Source organism: Dicentrarchus labrax, unplaced genomic scaffold, assembly GCF_905237075.1.
Source record: "Dicentrarchus labrax unplaced genomic scaffold, dlabrax2021, whole genome shotgun sequence".
Classification (NCBI taxonomy): Eukaryota; Metazoa; Chordata; class Actinopteri; family Moronidae; genus Dicentrarchus; species Dicentrarchus labrax.
This window is the reverse complement of record NW_026136718.1, coordinates 23,831,387-23,859,273: the sequence shown is the minus strand read 5'-3', so window position 1 is coordinate 23,859,273 and position 27,887 is coordinate 23,831,387. Positions and strand designations below refer to the sequence as shown.

Here is a 27,887-nt window from a genome sequence, read left to right as displayed (position 1 = left end):
ATACAATCAGCTGTGTTCCTGTTTTCATGCCACAAAAAGAAGAAAACATATTGCTACTTAATATAAAGGTGCCTGCCTGTGGCTAGGTCACACAGTGTGCTGTGCTGAGTAAACAGAAGCAGACTGAGCCGTTGTGTTTTTTCTCTGTGAGGTCTGCCTCTCTCACATTAGCAAACCTATCTGGTTCTTTGGAAGCTTGAACAAACAGTATGGCACTTTCCCTGCAGCACACACTTCACAGTTTCCATGTTGTACAGAGAGGGAGGGCTGCCTGTCTGACAGCCATTTTTTAAGAAGAGGATTGTTTAGTTCAGGTGTGTCCCGGCTTAACCATTAAACCCAGGCTTTATCCAATGACATTCCTCTGCTGACCTCCCCAAATCACTGCTCACTGGGACTGTCACAGCTTTTGCAGCATTTTAGTGTTTTGCTTCTTGTTCTCTGGGGAAATGTTGGAAAAGATCTTAATCCTGCTCTGTTTGTCATCTGCTTTGGCAGAACAACCCTGTAAACCAGGTAAGTGACCAGGCTTAATACCTTAAAATGTCAAATTTATGGTTAGACATTTTGTATTCACATTTGATCCTACATTGTATTTCTACTTAGATACTATCAGCAGTGAAGCAGCCGGTCTAGATATAGTTCTTTGTTGCCTCTCAAGTGTGGAATGCAGCTTTTAATCTGAAACAAAGTCGGATTAGACACATAACTCAAATGTTTACCTCATAACAATGGCCTCTATTTTTTCTTTTTTTTTAAAGTTTTTTTTGGCCTTTTCATGGCTTTATTGGATAGGACAGCTGAAGATTGACAGAAAAGATGGGTAGAGAGACAGGGGATAACACACAGCAAAGGGCTGCAGGTCAGATTCAAACCCAGGCCACTGCAGCAACTCTGTATATGGGTCGCCAGCTCTACTGACTGAGCTAACTGGGCACCCACAATGGCCTCTATCTGACATCAACATTTATCCTAAAACACATGGTAGACTTTCTACAACTCTATGTGGAGATAACAGATGAAGCTTACATGAAATGATGATAAATTCCCCTAACAGTGAATTTGAATATGTTTTATCTATATAGATGCTTCAGATGGCTACAAAGTTCGACTCAGCATCAAAACTGCTCTGGGGGATGAAGCTGTATGTATATGTATAATATATATGTATGTATTTAAATATTCATCTGCCTGCACAAAACGATCAAAGCATCAGATCATAAATAAACCGTTTGAAGTGTTACTATGTTATATGCTGTTTTAATACTGTAACATATTATTCATAATCAACTGATCATTATCGCATCAACTGTAGCTACCCTCATGAATGTTAATATGCTGAAAATTCACCCAAAGTGTGTGACTACTTACTACTAGCACAACGTCCACGTGGTGACCAATGAACCTTAAAGGCCTTTACTGAAAACGGCACATGATCTGTGGTTGTTATTGCAGTATGTTTGGAATGAAAATGAAATGTTCCTTTTCCGAGCAACTCTGGCTTTTGCAATGAGGAGTCACCTCAACGGTCAGGAATTTGAGTAAGAAAACTTTTGTGTGTTTGATTTAAAAAACAAAACAATAAATAGTTCAAGAATACTTTTAAAAACAATAGCTATGACTCACGTTTTATGAACATGTTATAACACTGACGTGGTCTTTATTGTCTTCTGAAACTTCACCAGTGTGTCAAACATTATCGTATGTGATGAGACTCCCAGAGTGACCTTCTGGTTTGTGGTGACGTCACCACTGAACACGTCTGGCCTGGTTGATAAAGGAGTTGTGGAGGAGGCTATAAGGTAATCACATGACACTGCAGCTCGTCTTTAAATCCCCACATGGAAATATTTGTCCTTTGGCTACTCCTCAAAGAGTTCAGAGTTCACATTCAGCTCCGACGTTTAGAGTCAATGATCCATTTATTTCTCTTGTTTCGTTTTGATACTTTATTCTGTTTGGTGGATTAGTGGCATTGTTGGGGATCATTCTACTTTAAAGGTCCAGTGTGTAACATTTAGGAGGATCTATTGGCAGTAATGGAATGTAATATTCATAGGTATGTTTTCATTAGTGTATAATCACCTGAATAAAGAATTGTTGTTTTGGTTACCTTAGAATGAGCCGTTTTTATCTACAGATGATGACGGTCGTCTTCCATGGAGTCTGCCATGTTGAACCGCCATGCACTCTAGTTTCTCCTACACACTTTACAGACTGTTTTCATTCCCAGGTTGTTAAATACAGACACCAGTGTTGTTCAGTTAGTTGTAATCTGACACTTGCACAATCTGCACACTGGTCCTTTAAGTGCAACCATATTGATCATGCAATATTTATTTAATAGTAGCGCTATTATTATGAAGAATAATTATCAGTTCCAAAAATAAAATTCCTTGATTTGACGCTGTGCAGTGCTATGGGAGGTTTCCCTGGTCAGCTGGTTAAAGTGAGACTATGTAACTTTGACAATTTAGTAACAATTGTGGGATAATGTTAAAACACAGTGTAGCATAACAGTAGTAAAATTAGAGAGACACAAACTGAGTCAGTCAGCTACACAACAATATCTTTTCTAAAGTATGCTTATATTACAGCTGAGAAAAGAACATCAAGCTAGTGTGCATTGTATTGCTTGTCAATTCATGAGTTATTTTACTACATTAACTAGCCACCATAGTGTATAAGCTCCTACCAGAACAAGCAACGCTGGCAAAGCAGCAGAACTATACTGTATTAAGCAAGGGTATAGTCTATTGTTTTGGTTATGAAGTCAACTACTGAAAGGTGCATTGTATTGTGAATTAGACTTTTAATGAATTTTAACGAAGACAAAATTGTCATTTTTTTCCTTCAGAAGTCACAGTCTCACGTAATACAGAGGCAAGTTACTACACCAGCAGCTCAAAGCTAAATCTCAACAATAAATAGTTCCACTGACCATACCCAGCACATTTTTATTAAAACGTGTAGCACTTTATGTACCATCTTACATATGGAGGGGTCTTATGAATCAACTAATCTGCTGTACAGGAGTTTTGTAGTTCCTGAAACAAAAGTAGAATTGGGGGCAGTGGAAGTACATATGGAAAAGCCCAGTGCTGTAATGCAGGCTTTGTAATAGTATTGGAGATTTGAGTGAATGGAGTGCTGAGCTAGAAAGCGGCAATCAGACGTTATGCAGGTCAATCTTTGCTGCAACCCTCACCTGCTTCCCCATTGTCTGGGGATGACAGATTCATGTGGCTGATATGAAGTTTTTCCCCAGGCCTCACTGTAGGTGATTATGAATCTCAGAAGCGGACGAGTGTGTTGAGACACGACTCCTTCGCACTGGTAATTGTGTGGATTCTTCCTGGCCTCGTACCTTTGGAGATTTTCCAGGTTTTTTTCCACCGGGAGGAGAGCCTGAGGTAGAACTAAGATATTGAGGAGTCAGTGCATCTTCCAGGATTTCATCAGTTTAAGCATCAGTGGCACACTGTTGCATCAATATAATGCAGCAAAATGTGACACACAACAGACACATGTTGGGCTGAGAATTGTCAGTATTTTAATGATTACATTCATTTAAATCTTAATGTTTTATTTTTCCTATAGAATGTCCAGAAATCGCATCAACAGTGCCTTTCTGCTAACTGATAAAACTCTTGAGTTTATCGGCATCACTCCCACCCTGACAGCACCAGTCAACCCTGACACCCCTCCATGGCTCATTGTGTTTGGGGTGGTCATGGGTGCTGTGGGTGCTGGTATCATTGTTGTGCTGGTGTCCCCTCTGGTCCTAAAGAAACGGTAAGCAGGTGACTGGAGGTGCATTATGCATCATTTTTTAAATGTGATTACTGAGCTTTGACAGTCCTGTTTCTGGCTTCTTATTGTAGCAAAAAGAACGAGGAAACGGACGAGGATGAAGAAGAGACAGGGGTGAAAGCAGTGGAAAATGGCTCTACAAGAGAGGGGGTTTACAACATGTCATTCTCAGATGATGAGCGACTCACACAGATGTAAAACACATCTATATAAACTCTTCCATGTAAGCAAAAAGATGGGGAAAAAGGTTATTAAGCTGCTCTAGGTGGACTTTTGTTGCACTGTAAAATTAAATCAGCAAAATAATTTTCTAAGTTGTAGTTTATTGTTCAATTTGTCATTGAAATGATTTAATACAGTTTTATGATTTTCTTTGATTTGATTTTTTTCTTTCCGAAAGGTCACTGCTGAATATTTCTATATCATTGTCATGTCATTACCTGCTGACTCAAAAAGAAACAAGCATTTGCAAATTTTTAATGTCAGTATTTCCTTTTTCCAAATAAATGTACATATTGTCTGTTGAGATATGATTAATACAATTAAAGAACTTTGTGTGAGAGGGCATGTGTGTGGATATACTGTGTATATGTGTATTTTTCTAATGGGGAACAACTGCAAGGCCATACACAAGTTGCTTACTATATTAAACCTGCATTTTTGTTTTATTTCAAAGTGACAAATCAAATCAAATCGAGGGCCCAGAGGTGATGTCTGCTGCTAGATGCTAATTGTCTGCTGCTGCATTGCTTGCTGCCACCCTCTTTCATTTTCCAGACTACAGAATGACAGTGGAAAGCCCCCTGAAGTCAGCAGTAGCTACAGTGTTGTAGCAGTGTCCCTAAATTAAATCCTAAGTGGCAAAATGCAATTATTGTTTAAATGAGCAGTGCTAAAGCTCATTAGCATGATGGCTAGACACATTTATGAGTTGTTATGTCAGAGCAGCACAGCATACTGGTACGCAGAGATTCGTGTTATCAGTATATGAAATTTGGTATTTTGTTGGCCTTTATTGGTCCAGATGAAGGTCTGATTTTATGGTGACATGTACGGGGAATTTTTGTATAATTGTATATCAAAATGCTCAAGAAAACTTGCCTTATCTGTACTCAGTATTGGTATAAAGTGTCGAGATTATATCCAAACTGTGGTCTGTTTTAAATGTGATGTTTGACTATACTGCCTCCTGCAGGGCATTTTTGAAAAGGTAATTTATCCTGTAAATCAAGATCTATGGATGTTACAGTAAAAAAAAGTTCTTGTGTCTCTCTGTGAGCTTCAGTCCAGCGTTACGCAACCTTTTTGGCTTGTGACCCCTTAAAATGAAACCATGCTGACTTGCAACCCCATGTCTTTGCAATTGTCTGATGGTTGTGACCAATTCAGTTGTCAACATATGAAAGATTTAACATAACTAATTACATTACTGTAGTTCTGTTTTTAGTTAAGATGAATTAGGATGAATAAAGTAAAGATAGGAGCTAGAGTAGGCTAACAGATATTGCGCTCTCTGAAGATATAATGTTCAACAGAGATTCATGTCTATTATGTTTCTTAAAACTGACATAATAATCTAATCTTCATATGGCAAATCACACATGACCTACGGCCCATCCTTCTTTTTCATGTTTTTAGATATATTTCTTTTTAGAATAAAATAAACGAGTAAAGGCCTTTCCCTGCTCATCCCAAAATTCTATAGTGGACCTTGGTTGTAAATGACAAAGTGAGTTATACCAATTAAATAATTTGTGTACAGTCCCTAAATAGCTCTTTCTGCAGCTCCCAGTTTCGTACTGCATCAGTGGGTCCCAACCTAAAGGGTCAGAGATGATTACAGGATAGAAGAGCAAGAAACATGTTCCTGCTTCACAAAACTATGTTTATTTCTCAGACTTTCTTCTAAGCGCTGTTTTTTCTTCTCTTGCCCCCATAATTTTCATACGGCCCCTTAGCTCCCTTTGAAGTCTTAAACTGGATGTGAGCCATAAACAGTGAGTGTCCCACAGCAGCAAGAATCTGCCCAAATAAATGTTTGTTTTAAATCTAAATGAATGAAACCAGCCTTTCGCCTTTATAAACTGAACTATGACCTGTATCTTAGCTGAATCTATTTTCTGTTGTGTTCTTTGTGCCAATATTTGCAGCTGCTGTGTTACATTGTGTTATATTACAATTCACTGCTTGGGCGACGCAAAGAAGCAATCCATCTGCTTAACTTTAGGTGGCACCATTGCACTGTCACTTGCAGCTGCCTGGACAGACACTGCTGTCTTTCTACTTCACAGCACTCTTCTTGGCACTCTTTAAAGTGTGTGTGAATGGCAATATGGCTTTTAAACATTTCAATTTCAAACATATTTTAATTCATTGTTATTCTATTTTTGTCTAACTTTTTTTGAAGTGATAGTACAGAAAGTCTTTCTCATTGTAACTTGCGTCTATATTTAGTTCATTGTTAAATTAAATCTGTTCCTGATCTCTAGGTGACGATATGTCTCGTTTCTTAATCATTTGTACGATGATATTTCTGTCGCAGTTGGTGTTATGCCAGAAGATACCCACTGTGTGCTGACAATATGCAGCGTGTTGATGACTAGTTATCATTTGGCACGTCATGTAATATCCCACTCCTTTTCCTCGGCATTTCATTCTGTTGCCTGAGGAGTCCAGCCTTTTTTACACCTCATTTTTCTTGTCAAGACTCCAAAGATTTTCTGTCAAATTTAGTTTGAAAGCATCGCAATCTTGTTAGAGGGGCAGCCGATTAAGACCTAAATTCCCACTGTAGAGAAAGATAGAGAGCGGGAATAATTGCAGAGAGTCAAATACGTTTTTATCATATTATTCAAAATAATGTCATTATTTTAATAACTAACCCGGATACCTTCTGAAAATAAGTGAGCTTTGAAATAGCTACAGAAATGAGTCATTGTCAAATGACAGATTGCCTGAATAACATTACACATCTTAAAATAATGATTATTTTGCTGCTGCCTCTGTGTTCTGGACTCATCACAAGAACAATGCCTGTGTGTACAGCATCACATAATGGCTTTTGCCTAATTTTGTCTCTTTAAAACGTGGGAGATGAATAAGCCTTTGGAGATAATTCTGGACGAGCAGACGCAAACACAAATGCAAACACAATTGTCAATTATAAATAATCTTGTGTGGGTGAAATTATGGGGAACATTGTATATTGTAAGTCTGCAACAGTTTAATAACTGACAATCAGATGCTTAATTTCCTGTGTGGATCCCATTAAAGACCCCCTCCCAAAAGACTGTCCACTCTTGAGCGATAACCACTAAAGCAGAAGTTGATATTTATCTACATATGGACATTATTTACTGTACTTTCACAACATCTTTGACAGTGACAATCTAATCATTTCTAGCTGTGTGCAAATTGCATAGTGAGCAGGTTCTGCTACCGTAATGGTGACTACTTGCTGGAGTTGAACTCTCTCTACAGAGCTACAGAATATAAATGTATACACTCATCGGAGAGGCTCTGTGAGCACGTGGCAGTGTGAGCCTACATTGCTGTACGCTTGTGTAGTTTGAAAACTTTCCAATTCAAATGCAAATGTCTCATTCAAATTCCAAAGATTCCTAGTGAGCGTGCCCCTATTAAACTATCAATATTAAATATCACAATTCTGGTCAATATTTGATGAGGCCTATTTTCTAACAATGCAGCTTTCAGGGCTCAGAATCAATATTTCAAAAAAGTTAATTTTTTATAACTTTAGCTTTCAAAGCCCAAGTGCATTATTCATATCAGTTACAAGAGCAGTGTGAAAAGTGACAGATTCCATATGCATTTCATAAACATAGGCGAGGTGAAAACTATAACACTGTGCACTGATTCCACCACAAATCTGGACTATACTGTCAGCCTCCTGGATTTTTCCTGGCAGGGGGGGAAACAAGATGATTTCTGTCAGGGGCTGTGTATTTTTCCACCCCTGCTGTGTTTAAAATCCATCACTGTCATGTGAGTTCTCCTCTCTAACTTATCCTTCATTGCAGTCTAGAAATCCCATCTCTGCTGTTCTTTTTCTTTGTCCTCCTTTTGTTTATGAGTCTCATCGAGAGTAGCCTCTGCAGTCTCCCCTCCCTCGGCCACTCGCGTCTCTCCTCCCTCTGCTTTCTTCTCCTTCTCTCTCTCTCTGATGATCTCCACCAGCCTCTGAAACTTCTGGTTTAACTCCTCCATCCCTCCCGCCACCCGCCCGTCGTCCTTCTCTCCATCGCTCTCCAGTGAGCTCAGTGACTCAGCCCTTGAATCACGGCCCTCAAACTCATAAGTCTGCAGTGAGTCATAGGGCGGCTGTGACAGGTCAAAGGTGACCTGATCCAGACGGATATTCAGGAGGTCTTCCATGCGGAGAGGCTGCGGGTTGGAGGCTTCAGGTCTAACAGGCTCCGCCCCGTTTGCCAACCAGCTTCCGTTGTTACCAAACATCCCCCCAGGTAAGGGCAGTGGCTGTGGGGTCAAATCCTTCCTCTGGAGTCTGCACATGTTCAGTAGCTGCACTCCCGCTGGGTACAACCCGCTGCCGTTGGTCCCGTTCATACACGTCCCTCTGCTGTTTGGATTCAGCGAGCCCACAATACTGTATGTGTCTGCTGGCAGGTAAACAGCAGGGTTCACAGAGTTGATCTGACTGCCATTTGAATAATTTTGCTCTGAAACGGAGCGAATGGAGGAATCAGTATCAATGTCATCTAATGTGCAGCTGGTGGCTCCAGTGCTGATCTGAGTCTGCGATGACCCCGGTCGCCCCTCTTGCTGGTTTGACAAGGAGCTGGTGAGACTTTGGAAGGAAGACTCATTTGGGTCACAGTGATTTGCAGCGTTGCTGGCTGGTGTCGACTCCGTTTCTGCGTTTATCTGAAAAAGAGAAGAAGAAGGGAGATATAAGATGATTCAGACACATGCAGGGATAATTGTATGGAAGCAAAAAAAGGCCGTAATGATTCAAATCATTCAGTCAACTTAAAAATTGCTAATAAAAATGAATCACTACTGACTGTATTGAAATACTTTAGAACCACCGATCTGAATAAATGTGGTTTGAATGAGATAATTTCAAGTTTCGCAACTGCAAAAACTTTTTTGAAGAGGTTGACAAATTCAGGTACAAAATTTGAATTTGCTTATATGAATTTCTTTTTCTTGCATCAGGCGACTGACAGAACTTGAACCTGACTGGACAGAGGTCTGATCGATTCCATTCCGACTCCTTTCTGTATCCTCGGTAGACAAGGCAGATGTTTAAGTGAATAATTCATTTAGAATTTTGGTCCGAATTTTAAAAAAGCCCCCAACCCAATACACAAGCTGCAGTGTCTGAATCAATTCTGAGCAACCAGATTTTTAGACAAATTAATTATTGGATTTGAACATAAATATAGCTTTTTGAATATTGGACACTTTAACTGTCAAACTTGTCTCTTAATTTGTGAAAAAAACAAACAAACAACATTAAGTCATTATCCTGAAATCAAGTTTTTCACATCCCACTGCTTGAAATTACTGTCAGACTTTATTAAACCGGCTACTTACTATGAGTGATGGGATCCTAGAAGAACTCTTATTTTCTTCCATTTTGTCATTTTGTCTGAGCTCTTCTGATTCTTTTTAAAAAAAGGCAATGTCACGTACATCCGTGCACCAATCAGGACTCAGCTACGTTTTAATCAGAATCTGATGACAGATGGTGGGTTGTTACACTGACTAAGTTTCTGATGAATAACATTGTTGCATATTTAGTCACAAATATTTTAGTGTATTATAGAGAAACACTATTATTCTATTATGGCCTTTCTTTGCTTCTGTGTAATTGCAAGATATTTTTATCTGTTAGTATCGTAATCTGACCTTGGCCTGATCCTGATTCTCTTTAGAGTCAGCAGTGTTTGCTTCACTGCCTTCATTTCTGTCTGTGATTTTACTCTTCACCAGCATGTGCTCTGCTTCGTAACAACCAGGGCTCATCTCAGGAGAGCGAAGCAGTGGCTCAAAGGTGCTCTGGTTCTGGATGACAAGGGAATTGCCAATATGACCTCCAGTGAGCCCATGGGTCAGCTGGGTTAGCTGCAGACCTGCCTCCAGTGGCCCGGCTGGATAATCTCTCAGAACAGGCAACGTGTGGATGCCATAGCAGAGGCGTCCGTAGAGCGGAGCAGAGCCCGGCCGCTGCTGAGGGTCCAGGCCTGGGCGCGGGTTACGACTCCAGCTGTACGTCCTGGCCCTTGGCGGATTCTGCTGGGTGTACCATCTGTGCCAAGAGATAAATGTCAGAGAAGCGCACACTGGCACACAAACGCACACGCTCCCATGAGCCACCATTGCAAGGATAAACTTTTTTTATTTATTTTTGGGAACAGCTCACATGTTTCTGTTGTTGTGCATGTGCTGTATTCTGTGCATGCTCTGCAGCGCTGTAATGTCAAAAGCTGCGGTGTCTGCTTCCCCTCCCCCCTCGTCATCATAGGATATGATGTTCTCCCTGACATCATCCTCCTCGAAGGGTGAGTGGGAGTCTCGCTTCTGATGGCGCAATGACAGCGAGAGTGCACACACCACTAAAGGGCAAAGAGGAGACACATGACCACATGGTTTTCAGAAGCAATGCCACACATTCCGCTCGGCATCTTTCAAAAAGTCACAAACTACATATTACATACATATTAGTGTTTCAGAGACTTCAGAGGACCGATCAAACCTACCCAGCAGAGTGGTAACACAAGCCAGCATGGCCAGTAAGGTGACCAAACTGAATATGAGAGATGTAGAGCCGGACGGCACGGGGAGACAAACCATGTGTCTCTCCCATCTCCTGTCCCTCTGTCTCCCCCTATCCTCTGTCTGCATGCCCCCTCGCAGACAGGGACAAATGGTCACAGTGACCGTGCCAGTGTTGGTCAGTCCCGAGGCCCCGTCGCGCAGTACAACTGGCACGTAGAGGGTGAGTAAGGATGAGGAGAAGCCAGGGAGGGGCTCCAAGGCTGACTGGAGCACCAGACTGGCTGTCACACCTGATAACGCGGGGAAAAAAACCAAAAAACACACACATCAAACACGGTCACTGCACAACAGGCTCGCACCAGTTTTGGCTGGTGTCATGTTTGCGGATTGAGCATGAAAAAGAAAAACAGAGCCAATCATTGTAACCTCCAGTTTCCCGGATGGTGAGGTTGAGAGCAGAGCCGGACTCTGGAGGGATGCTGAAGTGGACCGGGGTGTCCTGCCCTCCATGGTCCCTGTCGATGGCTCTCAGCACCTGAACGACCTGCACAACACAGATCAGGATGAAATTATACATATATATGTATATATGTATATATACATTCTTTTCTATTTTAAATGTAAATATTAAAATGAAAGGATCTGCCTTATGAAAAGCAATCTTTGGGGGAACTGCTGACAAATGCAACATGTGACGAGGGGTTGCAAGTGGATAGACACTGTGTTCGAAATTATTATGCAAATATGATTTTAATTAAAGAAACATTAGATTTTTTGTTTGTCAATGAAAGTTTTCAATTGTGCTGCTTCCCATGTCTGTTTATATCACTGACATCAATCTCAGACAGGTTTGTCTTAATTAGTTTGCCAGGTGAGCCTAATTAATGGGAAACTACTTATGGATGTTGTTCCACATTATTAAGAAAGTCACAGGTTTCATGCAATATGGGGGAAAAAAGATCTTTCTGCAGATGAAAAGCGTAAAATAGTACAGTATCTTTCAATAGGTATGAAACCACTGGATATTTTACGAAATATTAAGAGAGATCATCGTCCTGTGAAAAGATTTGTGTCTGATTCAGAGCACAGACAGGTTCATTCGGATAAAGGCGTGTTAAGGAAAGTTTCTGTAGGGCTAATTCATCAAATTAAGAGAGCAGCTGTGAAAAAGCCACTGATGAGTAGCAAACAGATATTTGAAGCTGCTGGTGCCTCTGGAGTCCCAAAAACCTCTCGATGCAGGATCCTCCAGAGGGTTGCTGATGTGCATAAAGCTGTATTTCAGCCACCCTTAAACAATGCCCACAGGAAGACATGATTGCAGTGGGCTCAGAAATACATGAAGACTAATTGTCTAACAGTTTTATTTACTGATGTATGCCGTGCTACACTACCCTTTAAGGTGCCTGAAGGTGTCAAAATGACCTCTGCAAAATATGTGGAGTTCCTAACTGCCCATTTCCTGCCATGGTATAAAAAGAAGAACTGAAAATCATTTTCAGACAACGCACCATCCCATGCTGCAACAAATACCTTTGAGGATTTAACTTACACTAGGGGATAAAAAATCAGGGTGTGGCCACCATCATCTCCTGTCCTCAACCCTACTGAGAAACTGTGGAGCATCCTTAGTAAGGAAGCTCTGTGAGGGTGGGTGGCAGTTTACCTCAAACAGCAGCTCTGGGAGGCAATTCTGGCATCCTCCAAGGAAATACAGGCAAAAACTGTACATGGACTTACAAGTTCAATGGATGAGAGAGTTGTTAATGTGATATCAAAAAAGGGCTCCTATGTTAATATTTAACTCGATCTGTAAAGATGTTTTTGATTGGAATAAAAACTACCCCCTAATGCAAAAAATACAACAGATTTCTGTTTTCAATCTTTTAGAAACTATTAAGTGTTTTGAAACTCTGTTTTGCATAATAATTTGGAACATATGGAGTCAGGACGGTGACTTTAAAATTTGGCATCCAAAAAAAAATTATTTTGCAAAAAAATGCCGTTGTCATCATTGGTAATTGTGTTTAATAAAATCCAGATTACGATATAATTGTTAGTTATAATAGAAAATCCTATTGACTGCCAATTATATCGACTATTTAGGGAAAAAAAGAACAAAAACAGTATATGCATAATAATTTGGAACACAGTGTAAGTGGAGAAACTTGCAGCCAAACTCTGCAGAACTCTGCATTAACAGATTTAAAGTTAATTAAATGAACCCCCCCCTTTTGATACTATTTACTATCGGCATATTTTCTGCAACAGCCATGCAACGGATTTACATTCTGTAATTGACTCTCTGTATAGTGGTTTTCATTGTTAATAACAATGCATTTAATCCAGAGTTACTGTTTTCAATTTCAATCAGCCTCACAAATACAAAACAAGAACGGACCTGACCAGGGGCACTGGAGTCACACACAGACGTTGTGTACTGCCTGTCCAACTCCGGCGCATTGTCATTCTGGTCTAGTGTCTCTATGGCAACCACAACCCTTGACACAAGATTTGGATTGTCTGAAAGAAAAGGAAACCGACACTAATGGTGAAATTATCACAGAGTTTCTAACATTTTTACTCCCCACTTTGTATTCCCAACTCCGGGTGGTGCTCTCGGTGAAATATGACTGGTAAGCTATGCTGCTCATTGCGCCCAAGGGCAGAAGGGCTGACATACCCCTCTGTGTGGCAATGACTGTGATATTATGCCACTGCTCCTGCTCACGGTCCAACTCCATCACTGTGCTGATAAAGCCTGTGTCAGAGGCGATGCGGAACAGAGCCTCGGGGTCTGACTGGGGATCGATGGAGTACCTGAGATACAGAAAAAGGCACGAGTAAGAATAGGAAGGAAAAAGATAGTGAAGAGAGCCCAGAGTGAGCGACTAAATGAGTGAGTGATGGTGTAATAACCACCTGATGTTGGTGCTTTGTCCTGTGTCTGGGTCCACAGCGTAGACCCGGCCAACAGAGCAGACAGGGGGGCAGTTCTCAGACACGTCCAGATGGTAGCGAGCCTGGGAGAATCGCGGTGGCTCATCAGCATTAAGGACCATGACCCGGACTGTTGCCTGGTCCTTAAAGGGACCTTTCCTTAGGTAGCGGGCATCCACTATAGGGTTGGCCACTTCCACAGAGAAAGTGTATGAATTGCGGGTCTCATAATCCAGCAGCTGTTGGGTGAAGAATAAAAAAGGCTCAATCTGTAGGCTATACTATATTTTAAGGACTTTCATATATGATTTATATGTACTGTATATACAGTGTGCTGTATACTTCTTGCCCCTATGCAGTGCTTCATTATTCATTCGTTTCCTCACTTGTTTTTTATCACTCTATATAACTCACGTACAATATTCCATTTTGGAGTTACTTCTTAAAATTTGGATAATTAATCTTCAGCCTCTTCCTACCTCACCCTCCACAACCACTTAATTTAAGATTTCACTGAGCAATAATTATCTTTGAATGCCCAATGCTGTTAAACCATTAAAAGTAAAAAGACAAATTCACACTGGCTGCCTTTAACATGGCCTACTCACTTCAAATAAGATACGATTTTTCACCGGCTGCTTATTAGTTCATTGTTATTCATTAATTGCTTGTGTAGAGTCTTGGGAGTCTGAACTTGTCAGCAACAGAATGTGTTTCAGTGCAATAATGAAATCTTTAAGTGGCCAAATAAAATTCATTTGCAATACCAGACCAAAGCAATTCTTTTAATCTCCTGAAATGTCGCACATTCAATATTTTCTTCTCATTATGTGACCATTTAAGCAAAACCACCTACATGTCCCCGGCTATAATGAAATCCTTTGTTCGTAATGAACCAAAGTGCTTTTCACACAGACTGTCTGTACCTGCGTCTCACCACTCACCTTGTTCAGCACAATGACAGCCTCCTGATCTCTTCCGGTTAGATTGAATATTTCGGCCTCCTCTGCGTCCAGAATAGTAAACTCCAGCTGTGCATTTTCTCCCAGATCGGGATCGGTGGCAGTGAGACGGCCCACCTCCACACCTGGTGCTGCTAGCTCGGATACAGAGAATGACCACGCACCTGCAGAGAAGAAAAAAATGATTATAATGGCTCTGTGGAAAAATAACCTCCACAACCGGATGGTGTCTGGCACAATTCTGTGTTAAAAAATAGTTCTCGACATAATGCATGCAGCTATTATGGCTTTCATTCACATATTTCATGACCATGTTTAAAGGATTGGGTCACATTTTTTCAAGATTATCTTAATATATCATATTACTCATAAACCCATATGCACGTACATTGGAAGAGTTATTAATCACTATAATCACTCCACCTGCACATATTGGCTGTAAAGAGATCCTTCCTAATGCAATTCCAGTGAAGGGGTGATGGAAAAAGTCCACAGTCATCAGAGTGAGGAATTCGCTCTTTGTGGGAATGTACATGTTTTCCTTGCTGAATTGCAGTGTAGAGATCTTAACACAAAGATGGTATTTTGTACTAAACCTTTTAAGTTACACACTTAATATGACTCAAACTGCTAAAGCCTCATATCCACTTTGGTTGAACTTTTAAATGCTTTTCGGCATTTTGACAGTTCGCTTTCTCTTCCCCATCTCTTACATTTGAGCTGTGTCAGGAAGAAATCTCTTTCAGGCCAGAAGGGAGAAGAGGAACATTTGCAGTGTCCAGTAACCCTTTTTTTTATGTACATATAGGCATGAGCATTTTTTAAGACACTCTCACTTTAAAACTAAATTGTATGCTTACATTTTAAGCCCTCATTTGTAAATGATTTTAGCCACATGCTGTACACTTTAAACTGAATATCCGTGGGTGTTGGTCAGATAAAGCAGGCAATTTAAAGACATCACTTTGGTCTCCTGCAGTTGCACCAACTGTTCTTTACAAAGCCTTGTCCTAACTGCTAAGACCAGTCTTTAGAATGGACTTTGGTTGAACCAAGCAAACTTAAGCCTAGTCTCAACTGTTTATTTTCTAGCATTGTGTGTGCACTGTGATTATGGTGAACATTATAGTATTTGCTAAAGCGTGGATACTCAGACTAGGCTTAGCATTTTAAACATGTTCTCTTTTTGCGCTTTAACAATCTGTCGATTGACAGAAAATCTATTAACAACTATTCAATAACTGCTTTACAAAGCAGAAATTGCAAACATAGATAGAGAAGTCTAATATAACGATGAGCTACTTTTCTCTGTTTTATGTTACTGTAAATGCAGTATCTTGAACTGCTGGTCGGAACCCCTTCAGACCCGCCTTATGTTCCAAGGTTGTGAAAAATATAATAATGACTTTTTCCCATCCTTAATGCAACCAGAAATGAGAATCAATAAAAAAAAAATTTAATCAAAACTCTTAATTGCTATTTTTTTTGTCCATTTCAATGGACATCAGGTCCAAACTGTTGTTAAAATACCAACATCATATGACAACATCATACCTATTTTTTGTCTTATAATTGTCACATTGACATCACATGGAACATGAACTTGAACAGTTCAAATTATGTTTTTTTTTTGTAAGGTCCAAACAGTTTTAAAATATAATTTTTTCTCTTTTCCTTTGTTTGTTTGTTCTGCATATGGAATGTTTTCAACTGATTATCAACTCATTCTCTTGTTCTGATTTACTGTTTTTATAGTAATAAGGTCATTTATCAATACTGGCCAATTGAGTTCAATAACATGGTTTCTGACCCACTGTCCATTCTAATGGACAGCAATATTTGAAAAAATCCTGTGTAAGAACTTGCACTGAAACAATATTACACTTCTATTCATACATTCCATCAATATTATATCAAAACTATGAAATTGTGGCACAGATATCTATAAATGTGAGTTAAACTGTTGAAAATGATCCTTACTTCGACATGTGTGGTGAAGCCCTGCCATGCCTCACTTCCGTCTGGTGGATTTTTTTCATACATCAACAAGCAAAACTATACTGCCGTTTGATTGGTTGTTAAATGTCCAATTCAATGGACTTGAGGGTTCAAGTGGTGTTAAATGTTGCAAAAAGTAAAAAAGAAGCCCCTTTCATGTGATGTCCATTGTAATAGACACAGGGTCTGAAGGGGTTTTAAACAACTGAACATGTTACTTTGAATCCTGGCAACTTGTGATGGGCAATTTTTAAATACTAAATTATTGATAATGGAAGCAATTATTAATTGTTGCACTAGTTTCTTTGTAATCTCTCTCTAATCTCAAGAGATATAGGAATCAACTCTATTAATCGTATTACATTAACTACATACAGTACATATAACTTTAAGCTTCAAATTCATTGATAATTATCTGTTTCATTGTATCATTTATGAATCAAGAGTTATTCAACTGAGTGAATCTGTTCTTATGTTACTGTTAAGCAGTCAGTGATCTGTGGCATCAAAAAATGACCTGTACATTGCTTGTGATGCTGCATGGCAACAAGCTTCAAATTCAGAGAAACGCTTTCATCTAATCAGAGCAGCGCTACCTTGCTGATTGTTAATCATTCAAATCCTCCACATTATGAAGATTATTTAAAAACCACACCCCTCGCATTCAGAGAGCATACTAAATGAGCCGTTTGCCTAAATTGTGCCATTATTGTCAAAGAGAAAATAATGACCTTGAATAGAGGTGGTGAGGGAGGGAAGATATAGTCAGATATCAGTAAATAAATAAAGCACTGCTGGCATTTGGAAATATTAAATTGCTTCTATAAAGCACTGTATTGCAGCCCAATATATCAAGACGAGGAAAGGGGGCTTTAAACATTAAGATGAATGGCAGTAAGCAGAGACTGTCAGGAAGAAGAAGTAGGGAAGAAGGGAGGAAAAGCGAACAGAGGAGAGGTAGTATATAGAGAAATGCAGTATATGTCTCAAAGTGTTAGACACATTCTGCAGTGATTTTACTGTCTATTGAAGCAGAAAGCACTGAACTTTAAGATGAAATATTAATAGCATGGAACAGGGAAAAGCTTGGATAAGAGAAAGCGGACATGATCTTTCACTCTTCTACGTCAAGGCACAGTCCATTTGAATCTTAGGGACCAAACGGGAGTGTTTATATGAATGTTAATGTCAGTCATCTCGGCAAAGGTTATGTTATTCCAACTCATGTTAAAAACAATGATTAGGAAGAGTGTAACACATAAAAGAGCAATACCCGACTGACAAGCTGTTCAACTGCTTTAGAGCTTATATCTTATCTTCCACCTGTCAAGACAACTAGGACCCAAAGGAGGCAAAACATATCAGTCTGCTGTCACAAATGCCATTACAAGATGTTTAATCATTTTAATCTTTACTCACACACACATTCTACAGCTGCAGAGATTGAAAGCAGCCGACAGTTAAGTGGGGATCTGATAACAGCAGCGCTTACTCCTTCTGAAGTGAGGGGGGTTGTCGTTGACATCAGTCAGCTTCACAGTGATGGTTGTAGTCCCTGATAATCCGCCCAGATGCCCTCCCATGTCTTTGGCCTGGAGGACGACCAGATACTCGTCCCGAGTCTCTCGGTCCATGTCAGGTACCGCTGTCCGCAGGATGCCTGGTGGAGAGGAGTGCGGGTCATGGAACAAAAATCACAACAGCAACAGATTTCACAGTGACACGAAGTCTCTGGAAATCACCATCAAAGAAACCAGATGCATACATTTTAGATCTAGGACACTGAAAATCATATGACTCCAGGCCACTTCTGTCTCTGAACTGATCATAAAACACATGAGTTAAAATGTCCTTATCCACGTTAGACATATGGTGCAACATATGATTTCTAACTGGACCACTGGGATTTATGTATGAAGTGTAATCATCAGCTGAGAGAGGCATTTTATGGTTAACAGCTTTGAGGGGATGTGTGGTTCATGTGAGGCTTTGGCCAGACCTGTTTGAGGATCCACGGAGAAATAGTCCTGGCCGTGAGTAATGGCATACACCAGCCGGGCGCTGTTTCCATATGTTGGATCATCAGCATCTCTGGCTGTGACTTGGATTATGGACGTGCCTGTGAGGGAGAGGAGGCGACAAAGGTGATAAGTCAAATGCCCTGTCACAGTATAGTAGTTAAATATGTTGGATGGTTCATAAGCTTAATGTGATACTACACCCAAAAACTGCCTATTGAATACCAAGTACTTACAGCTGTAGGATTAAAGGGATAATGCACTTCTCTGCGGGCCATCTGAATGCATAGTATCTTAAAAACATTAATCTTTTAGAGAAAATATGACTAATAACCCATTTTTATGTTGAACAATTGCCCTTGAATCTTGGGAGCTGTGCTAGGAACACTGTATTTAACCCCATTCTGGCAAAGGTATGATTGCCTGCAAGATACTGATAATGTGCTTGGACAGCAGGGAAGTCGATTACACTGCAAGAGTAGGCTAAGAAATGCAATGATTTGTAGATTATTTGATTAGTTGATGGACAGAAGATTAATCTGCAACTATTTTTATAATAAATTCTTTCAGTTATTACTTAAGCACAGATGTGATGCTTTTCTTTTGCATATATGGTAGTTTTTTACTGTTGTTAAAATAAAAGCAATGTGAACATATCTCTCAATTTCAATATTGGTTAACGAGCATGCTAAACTAAAATAGAGAACATGATGGATATTTGCATGTTAGCATTGTCATTATTTATATTATTATTGTACTAAAATCACTGTCCACTATCTTATTTTAGTGTCCAAATTTAGTGTAAATGTATCCACTACATGAACATCAACAAAAATTACAATGGAGTGAAAAAAGTGCTAACAATCCCACAACTCATATTTTATAGATGGGAAAATTAAAATCCAGATTTTACACTTTATACTTTATACACTTCCAGATCTCAGTTTGCTTCTCAGTTTACTGTAAAGAGGATCAAATTGGAAAGGTGAATGAATGAATAAGATCGCCATCAGAATCCACTGTAAACTAATTCAATTCCAGCTGACCACAACTGCTGCTCCCCATTAAGGACAACACTGCAAGCATTTTCAAGCAGGTTTTGGGTGGAGTATCACTTCAATTGCAATATTGTATTAGAGCTGCACCTATGTTGGCCATCTCCGGGACCATGGCAACATAGGGTTCATTGGGGAAGACAGGTGGGTTGTCATTGATGTCCTGCACTCTGATGATGAACTCAGATGAGGGCTCCAGGGCTCGGCCAGTCTGACGGTCTGTAGCTGTTGCAGTGAGACGATACTGGTCCTTTTCTTCACGGTCTAGAGACTTGGTGACGTGTATGTTGCCTGTGTTGCTGTCAATAACAAACACAGAGCCCACTCCCTCTCCCTCTAACATATACTTAGTGCGGCCGTCTCCCTTATCCATATCTGTGTGCAGCTGTAAAATAAATGCAGAGTAAATTATACTAACAACCTTCAGGCAACATCACTTTCAGACACAGTATGCTGATGCAGGTATCGCTCATTAACACTCATCTATTTGTGTGGCAAGTACTGCAAACATGGCTATGTGAAATGGGCAATTTATGTTAAGACGAGATGCGCTCAGTGAATTTGAAATGACTGGCACCAGGTGTGGAAGATACATAAGGGACCAGGATGAGTACTGATGCATACAGCTAATTAACTCACTGGACCAAACATGCCATTGGGGGATTGTTAAGGGCAAAACCACATCAATGTGGACAGTGGCCCAGCACATGTCTTATATGTATGTTCACAGAGGCATTCTGCAAACACGGGCAGTATCCATCTGTAAATCTTTCTGTCTCTCCTATCCATCTGTCCCTTCTTCGCCCTTCTTGTAAATCCATCTGCCTGACTTCCCTGTACCTTTTACACCACCTCTTTCTCCAGTCCTCACGTCTCTCTCTTTTCATCAAGTTACCTCGGTTACACAGAATGCCCATCTGCTCACATTTCTCATTCCCCCCTCTCTCTCTGTTTTGCTCTCTGGTGCAGAATACTTGTTTGGTATTTAATGGCAGAGAGGATATTAGTCTGTGCTAGATAGGTAAAAGGCCAAACACACAGAAATAGAAAGCTAAAGAGATTACTCAGCCTTCACCACACTGAGCTTTCTGACCAGGAACCTTCACATCTCTCTACCCTTAAGGCGCATCTGCACATGTTCATAATCCACAAGGCTTACTCACAACCTCTGCTGTGGACCTTAGATACTCATGAGAACTAAAGCCTCAACTTGAATTCAGCTGCAACAATGACTCTTTACACATTTACAGAAAATGAATTTTGAAGGCACATTAATTTTGTTACATAAAACTTGTTTATGCAACAGAGAAACAGAATTTCCTCCATCATGGTATGAAAGTGTAGAATCAGTCCAATCATTTCTGTGCTCATGACAGATGCTTACTTGAAAGCATAACACATGCGAACAACACATGTTCATGCAAGTGCAATCCCCGCACACTGCACAACAGGCAAGCAAAGACCAGGAGAAATATAAGATTAGTGTACATCCTGTGTGTGTGTGGTGTGTGTGTCTTGGAGGATAAAGTTGGGGATTATAGAAACTCATGATAGCATACCCTACAAATTGCTAGATAAGGGACTCTGGGTTTTTTTATTCATCCCTACACCCACATCCCTCTCCCTCCTTTCTTCCTTAAAGCTAGCTTCGATTTTGATCCCACACTTCACCACGAGAGACATCTTTGTCAGAGTCTGTGCCTATCTCGCTCCCCTGCTCTTTGCCTCCCCCCCACACCCTCCCCTCGCTCCATCCTCTCTCTTTCTATCCAGCCCTCCTCTCCTCACTGTCTAATTGCTGGCTCAGTCCTGCTGTGCTTCAGTCAGCATGGAAAAACACTCTCACGGTGGGGAAGAAATTTATCCGCCCCGTACAAACAAAGCTGGAAAAAGGGGAAATTGTCTCTTCCAATTGCTTTGTCACTTTCTCTCCTACTCTGTAATCTGAATTTTCCCCTCCTCTCACTCATGCAGTACATCCACCTCCGGGTTTATATCTACACACTGCATTCTTTGGCAGCCTAATTCTTCCCTTTTTCACACAGGCTGAGGCACCTATGATTTGAACTGTTGATAACTCACCTGAAACCTTGCACCGGCAAAGGGTTTGAAAAGATAATCTCTATATTTGGCAAACAAACTGAGCTGCATCAGAGAGAAAACATGCTTCCAACCCCCTCGCAATGCAAGGATGCTTTATTACACGAGTATCAACATCAAGACTGTGCTTGCAGAGGAATGAGCAGTCTCGTGTGTCTACTGATTGCTTTAACACCCCTCCCTGACTGTATCAATAACAACCAGAGAGGAAGATTAAACATTTATGAGGTGTATACTGCACTGGTAAGAATCCAATCTAGACTGTCACTATAAAGTATATGGCTAGCTACAAAGTGGCTGGCTGCATTCCCTGTTAGCGTTACAGCTGATATAATCCTACTCTGAGTATACTGTAGCTGCCAGCAGCTGCATTAGTGTGGAGCGCCTGACTGTGAAATGCTACAAGTAAACCCCTGGGATCGGAATGGTTCAGGTGTGCAGTGGCTTAAATCATCTCAGACACGTTTCGTGTTGCGACACCGACAGCAGTTGAAGGTTGCTGGTGTGGCGACTGTAAAAACTCAAGTATGTGACACGACAAGTGGGGGGACTGCTGCACGAACGCTGCAATTATATGGAGTTATATTTGTGCCTCGTTCCTGAGCGCGTGATAGGACATTTTGAGAGCTTTTGCAAAGCAAACAAATTAGATTTTGCAGAGGAATTATTATCACACAAAGAAAATAAATCTATTTGATCGTCAATAAATGTGTTTATGTGTTTGCTAATATCCACACAAGTGAACAGTTTGCTCATTTGCCCTCTGTTATTGTCCCTGGCTGAAGTGATGAATGGAAGTGGACGAATGGAGTTGGAAATATGCACACAAATCTAAAACTAAGATATGATTTTGTGGGACAGCGTGCTGAAGGTTATAAAGTGCTGAATAGTAATTAATAAGTCAGCCAGCTATATAAAATTAAACATAACTCAGGGTTCTGCACTTTTCACTAAGGTACTGTTACTGCGGAGTTAAAGAAAGATTAGTGGAAGACTTTTTCTTCAGTGACGATAACGCGTTGGCTGTGTAGTTCCCAATCATCAAGGTAGCCCAGTTGCTTGGCTAGCTGCTGCATGTGTGGCAGACGTTAGCTAGCAACCTACCGATATAGCAAGGCTGAAAGCTAATAGACTAAATAAAATACAGACTAACTGATTGACAAATGGAAACTGATAAAGTTTCATAAAACTTGTATGTAACCAAAACTGTTTAAACTGCATGAACTACTTATGTGGGCCTGTGGAGCTGGCTATCCCAGCAATTGTTCCAGTGCCTCCCCACTCCCCTAGTAGCCGATAATCTAGCAATCCTATTAGAGACCAAACAGCTGACCTACGCCAATATTTCGATTGGCTGGAATTGTGCCACATTTTCCCCGTAGACCACCATTATAAAGGAAACATCTGTAAAATGGACAGATTCCATCCATTTTATATAATATTTGTTAACTTCTCAAGAGCCTAGAAAAGCTCTTTTTATTTGGGTTGAAGTCATCCCATTGTGAGGTCTGTGAGACGAGCCGGAACGAGAGGGCGGCACCAGGGAGAGAAACACTAATGCGTAAGTGCAGAGAGCCGCAAGGAAGCAAACCCGGAATCCAGAAAACTTTTTTGGCTTATGCGCTCGGCAAGCAGATTTAATTCAAGTGAGTGGGCGCCATGATTGAGTCCAGTATGTAGTTCTTATAATACATCCATGGAGTGCGCAGGCAAGAGCAGAGATGTTGAGAGCAAGACAGACACTGTGGCGGGTGTCCAAGGGTTTGCGAGCACACAGAGCAGGAAGATTGAGAGAGGAATTGAATCTAACTGAGTTAAAGAGGGTATCATTGTGCACTTATGTGGATAATGGCTCACAAAATACATTTAGTATTTACGAAACACATAAATAAATGCATTGAGCAGAATAGATTTCTGTTTGACCGAATGAATCCTCTCTATATTTTATGTGCTTGTAAAAATCATTTCCTGTGCTCAAAATGTCCCATTGGGCTCTCAGGAACGTGGCACAAATGTAACTCCATACAATTATATACAGGTTATTCACATGCTGACTGGTTGTGACCAACAGCTTACCCGTCCAATGAGCACAGGCTCAGGTCCTCTGTACTCCTCAATCACGAAGAACTGATTCCAGAGCCAGCTCCTCCGGCGGCGAGAGCGAGGCTCCTCTCGCAGCAGGTATGGCCCCGACCGGCCGTCTTCAGACTGCGTGACCCATTTAGAGCGGCCCCCTGTCCTCTCAGGCAGAACGTCACCGACACCTGTCTCCAAATGGAGCTCAGGCTGGAGAGTGTACTCCTCCTCTGAACTCGGCACTAGACTGTGAGCATTAATTACACCTTCAACCTCTCCATTAGTCAAATTGCTCCTTTTCTCGCGGTTCAGGGTGAGTTCAGGGCTATGTTTAGGTAAAACGGATTTGGCAGCAGATTTAGGATGTTTAAGAATGTCTGTTTGCCTTTCTATGTTATCCCTAAAGCCAAAAACATTAGATTTTCTGTCATTTAGTCTAAAAGCCACATTTGGCATGTTTCTTATATCATCCTTTGCATTCTGAAGTGATTCTTTGAAACTCACAAGAAAGTTGTCCATGGACTCTGGATGAGGTAAAACCTGTTGTCTTTTACTTGATATTACTCGCAAATCCTTCTCTTCTTCTAAAAGGCCAACAGCCCCTGAAATGCCACTTCTTTCCCCTTTACAGAATAAAAGAAAAAGAAGAATATGTGCTGCCATTGCTGAGATTATGTGATCAGTTTGTCTCAAAGAATAAGTGATGACTGGCTGATCAGACGCAGATTCTCATCATGGTCCATCTTGTGTTGTTATACTGAGTGTCTCCTCCTGCTTCAGGTTTCTTTTCCCCAGAGCGAGTCTTCATTTCACCTTCCTTTCTCACGTTTTCCCATTCAGTACACATGCTGCACAGGATCACCTGAGAGAAGACATAATTAGTGTGATCTTGACTATATTCATTAAAATAGGCAGGAAGCGCCTCAAGATACAGAAGTGAAAAGACAAAGATTGACATCTTACTCATTATCTTATAAAGAGGATGTTTGATATTTTCAGACAAATTTGTAGATTTCTCCTGCTGTTTGTTGAACATCTCTGTTTGCTAATCGGAGCTCTCTGCCAGCGGCTGTAAAAATAGCTGCGAGTTTTGCACAGAAACTATGAACATCACGGTCTGATAAGAAATTACTTAAAGAGGAGAATTCCCTTTATACCAGATGCTGTTATTCATATCATTCTCATTGCTGTTGTGTGTGAGTCCTGTTATTGATCACTCAGGCATTCTCAGAGAGTTAAGTGTGGTCTTAAAAATTTTCAATTAATTTGGAGCCCGAGGGCCTGGCGGCGAGGTGGAGCTCAGGTACTTTACTGTTCCTTGTCACACACAATTGCCTGGACATCAGGTGATTGATGTCATCCCTAAAGATGTTCTCCCCATGCCTCAATGCCCAGTAGTGAAAGAAGTTCCCCTTAAGAGATTAATTGGCCTCATAAATAATTCAATCAATGACTTGTCCTCGTTTCCCAAAGTTTAATGATCTGAGTTTCGTAAGTATTTGAGTCAGATCCCGACCATTGATCTTTGAAATTTGATGTACTGAAAAGTGTCAGCAGCTTAACAAGACTGAAACTGTGTAATCGCAGTTTTTCCATCCACCTTTTACCTGCATCCATCACTCTGCTTCACTAGCTCCTGCAATGAATGTCGATTTTCTGACATCTGTTTTTCACCTTTATGCACGCAAAGGAGGCAAGCATTATCTCTCACACACACACAGTCCAACAATGCACGAGTCATAAGTTCACACTATATTGAATAAAGTTTTCACGAATCTCTTTTAAAGAGATTTAGAAGTTCTAAAAAAGCTAAAGGGATTTCTGCGCACGACCTGCTATGCTAAGCAAAGTGTCAATGCTGTAGCTATAGAACATAAATGATAAGTGCATGGCCTCGTCTGTGGTCTGGCTAACTGAAATGAAACGTATGCTGTGATTAATTTAGATGCAAATAAGCACAGAGTGGGCCTACTGTATAGTAATGCATAGGCCTTTGATGGCACTGTATAATATGAACCATAACATTTTCTGATATATCCAAATGAAATGCTTCATATGAAAGGAAGGGCACACAAAAATGAATCAATGTTCTCTTTTTCACTCCATATACTGACCTACTTTTAAAAAAAGTAGGCTTTAGAACAGATTAAATATGAGTATTTGATCATAGTTAGTAGAAAAAGTAATTAATAAACCTTTTACAGAATTCCTCCTTTAAAGGAAATTCACCCTTGATTTCTTTTTCTTTACATTTTGCACACCAATTATACCAATTCCAGCATGCTGCGTGTAATGCTTCATGTTCAGCATCTGCATCTGTTTGACATCATCTTAAATCAAGCAGAATACAAGAAGTGGTTCATCCAAAACACTTTTGTCTTCCTCAGCTATTGTGTATTAGCATAGACTGAGCTCACACGGCTTACATTTCTCCCTGCTAGCTTTGCTCCGAAACCACGTTGCCAGCAGTACATGTCATTCACTGTTGTTTGAAGTCTTTAGAGTATGAGTGCGTATGAGATATGTGTGAAATGTAAGGCAGGGATAGAGGATGAAAGCGTGAGGACGATTTGCTGTTGCCGGCTCAGAATGGAATGATGAGTGGTGACATAGCTCTAAATTGCAAATCGCTGTTTCAGTCTCACTTCACTCTGCATCGAGTCGCTTCACTGCAACAAGGCTATTTCATTTTTATTAAAAATAGCCTGTGCATGTCAGGCCTTTTACATAGGGAAAAATGGGAGATGGAGGCAGAGAGTGAATGGGTGGGTGGGTGGGTGGGTGGGGGGGGGTAGTGTGATATGGTGGTGTGTGGTGGTGGTGGTACACTGGGAGGAGGGCTGCCTTAAACGACCAAGTCGTGGACAGATTCTGTTCCATTTGAGCGTCTCTGGCTTTCTCTACTTCAGCCATTCGTCTTAATGCTCATAGACCTCTCATCCATTCTCACTGCCTCTCTCCTGCTCGGCGCACACATGGGAATCTCTTAAGTCCTTCCACATCAGACTGGTGAGGAGAGGCCCCTCTGTACTCAGCACATCAGTCACCTCATTGTCTTTAAGGTTTTGACACTCAAGACAGCTTAACCTTAAGTGATGCCACAGCATAAGAACTGTGCTGAGCAAGTGTTTAGCCATGTCCTTAATTTCCTGTGAAAAAGCCTCAGCAGTTACAAGGTGCTGTCTGTATCTATTTATGTGTGAGATGATCATTTATTATCTGACATCCCCTTACATTGTAAAAACACATAAATTACATTACATGATGGCTCTTTGCAGCTACTCTTCGGTCTCACACACACACACACACACACGCACTCGCACACACGCACACACATCTGGACTGCTTATTAGCATATCCAGTAGAGATACACTAAACAGCCTGGAGCGTGACCTTGTCTTGTTAGAGGAAGTCAGAAAAATGACCTACTTGATGCATCTTAATGTGATTTACACACTTGGTCTAACTATTATAATGAATGCAGCGTCCCAAAATACTGCTGTCGGCTAACTGGACAAACAAGGTCCAGCGACCCTGTCATTTAAGCGAGCGTCCCCGCGTTAACAGTGCACGCGGCAGGTGAGTGTGGCGCGCGCCAAACCAGCACGCGCGCGCGCACATACACAAACGGTACCTAGCCAGAAAATGAGGAGGGAAGCACAACATTATCCGTACCATCTGTCAAAGCCTGGCGCTCAGTTCACTCACTCAAAACGGGGCTCGCTTCTCCAAACCGCTCTCCCTCAGCCGCGTGTTAGTTCACCCAAACAGCTCGCGCATGGTAACATCTGCTCGTGGCACCAAACGGAGAAAAGGTTGGCTTCTTTTTAACATGCGGACAAACTGACAGTGAAACAGTGAAACAGTGTGAAGCCGCCGCGCCGTGGCTGAGCACCCAGAACGGGAAACTGAACGATAAAGTGAGAGCGCAGAGGAGTGGAAACTTGTCACGTCTGTGAAGGCGTAAGAGGCTTCACTTGAATAAACTAGTGAATCGTGAAGATTAAAAAAAAGAAAGAAAAAAGAAACTCCTTCAGTGGAGTAGAAAGGAGCTTACCGTGTGTTTGCCGCTCTGCTCTGCCGGTTCTCTGGTTTAACGGAGCTGAAATGATCCAACGTGGGAAAGGATGCCGAGGTTCATCTGAGCTCAACGTGAGGTC

The 27,887-nt window shown here is 40.9% G+C and overlaps 2 protein-coding genes across 3 annotated transcripts; one reads left to right on the top strand and one right to left on the bottom strand.

Annotated features, from left to right (window-relative positions):
- The first annotated feature begins 162 nt into the window (after positions 1-162).
- cltrn (collectrin, amino acid transport regulator) lies at positions 163-4,333 on the top strand. Its single transcript, XM_051376136.1, has 6 exons — positions 163-516; positions 1,086-1,144; positions 1,456-1,541; positions 1,686-1,802; positions 3,601-3,795; positions 3,885-4,333. Exons 1-6 carry the CDS (start codon positions 450-452, stop codon positions 4,009-4,011), a joined length of 651 nt encoding a protein of 216 aa, XP_051232096.1. The 5' UTR covers positions 163-449; the 3' UTR covers positions 4,012-4,333.
- On the bottom strand, positions 4,277-27,878 carry LOC127349993 (cadherin-24-like). 2 transcript variants are annotated; one of them, XM_051376123.1, is made up of 14 exons: positions 27,785-27,878; positions 23,728-24,589; positions 19,642-19,936; positions 18,478-18,597; positions 17,971-18,138; positions 14,463-14,644; positions 13,501-13,757; positions 13,262-13,398; positions 12,980-13,101; positions 11,005-11,122; positions 10,560-10,868; positions 10,223-10,415; positions 9,709-10,108; positions 4,277-8,718 (listed from the first exon to the last, which is right to left on the bottom strand). In XM_051376123.1, the coding sequence occupies exons 2-14, from the start codon at positions 24,388-24,390 to the stop codon at positions 7,855-7,857; spliced, it is 3,828 nt and encodes a 1,275-aa protein (XP_051232083.1). In that variant the 5' UTR covers positions 24,391-24,589; positions 27,785-27,878; the 3' UTR covers positions 4,277-7,854. The 2 variants fall into 2 exon arrangements, with proteins under 2 accessions (XP_051232083.1, XP_051232084.1); XM_051376124.1 differs by lacking the exon at positions 27,785-27,878 and adding an exon at positions 27,436-27,776.
- Between the last annotated feature and the right edge of the window lie 9 nt (positions 27,879-27,887).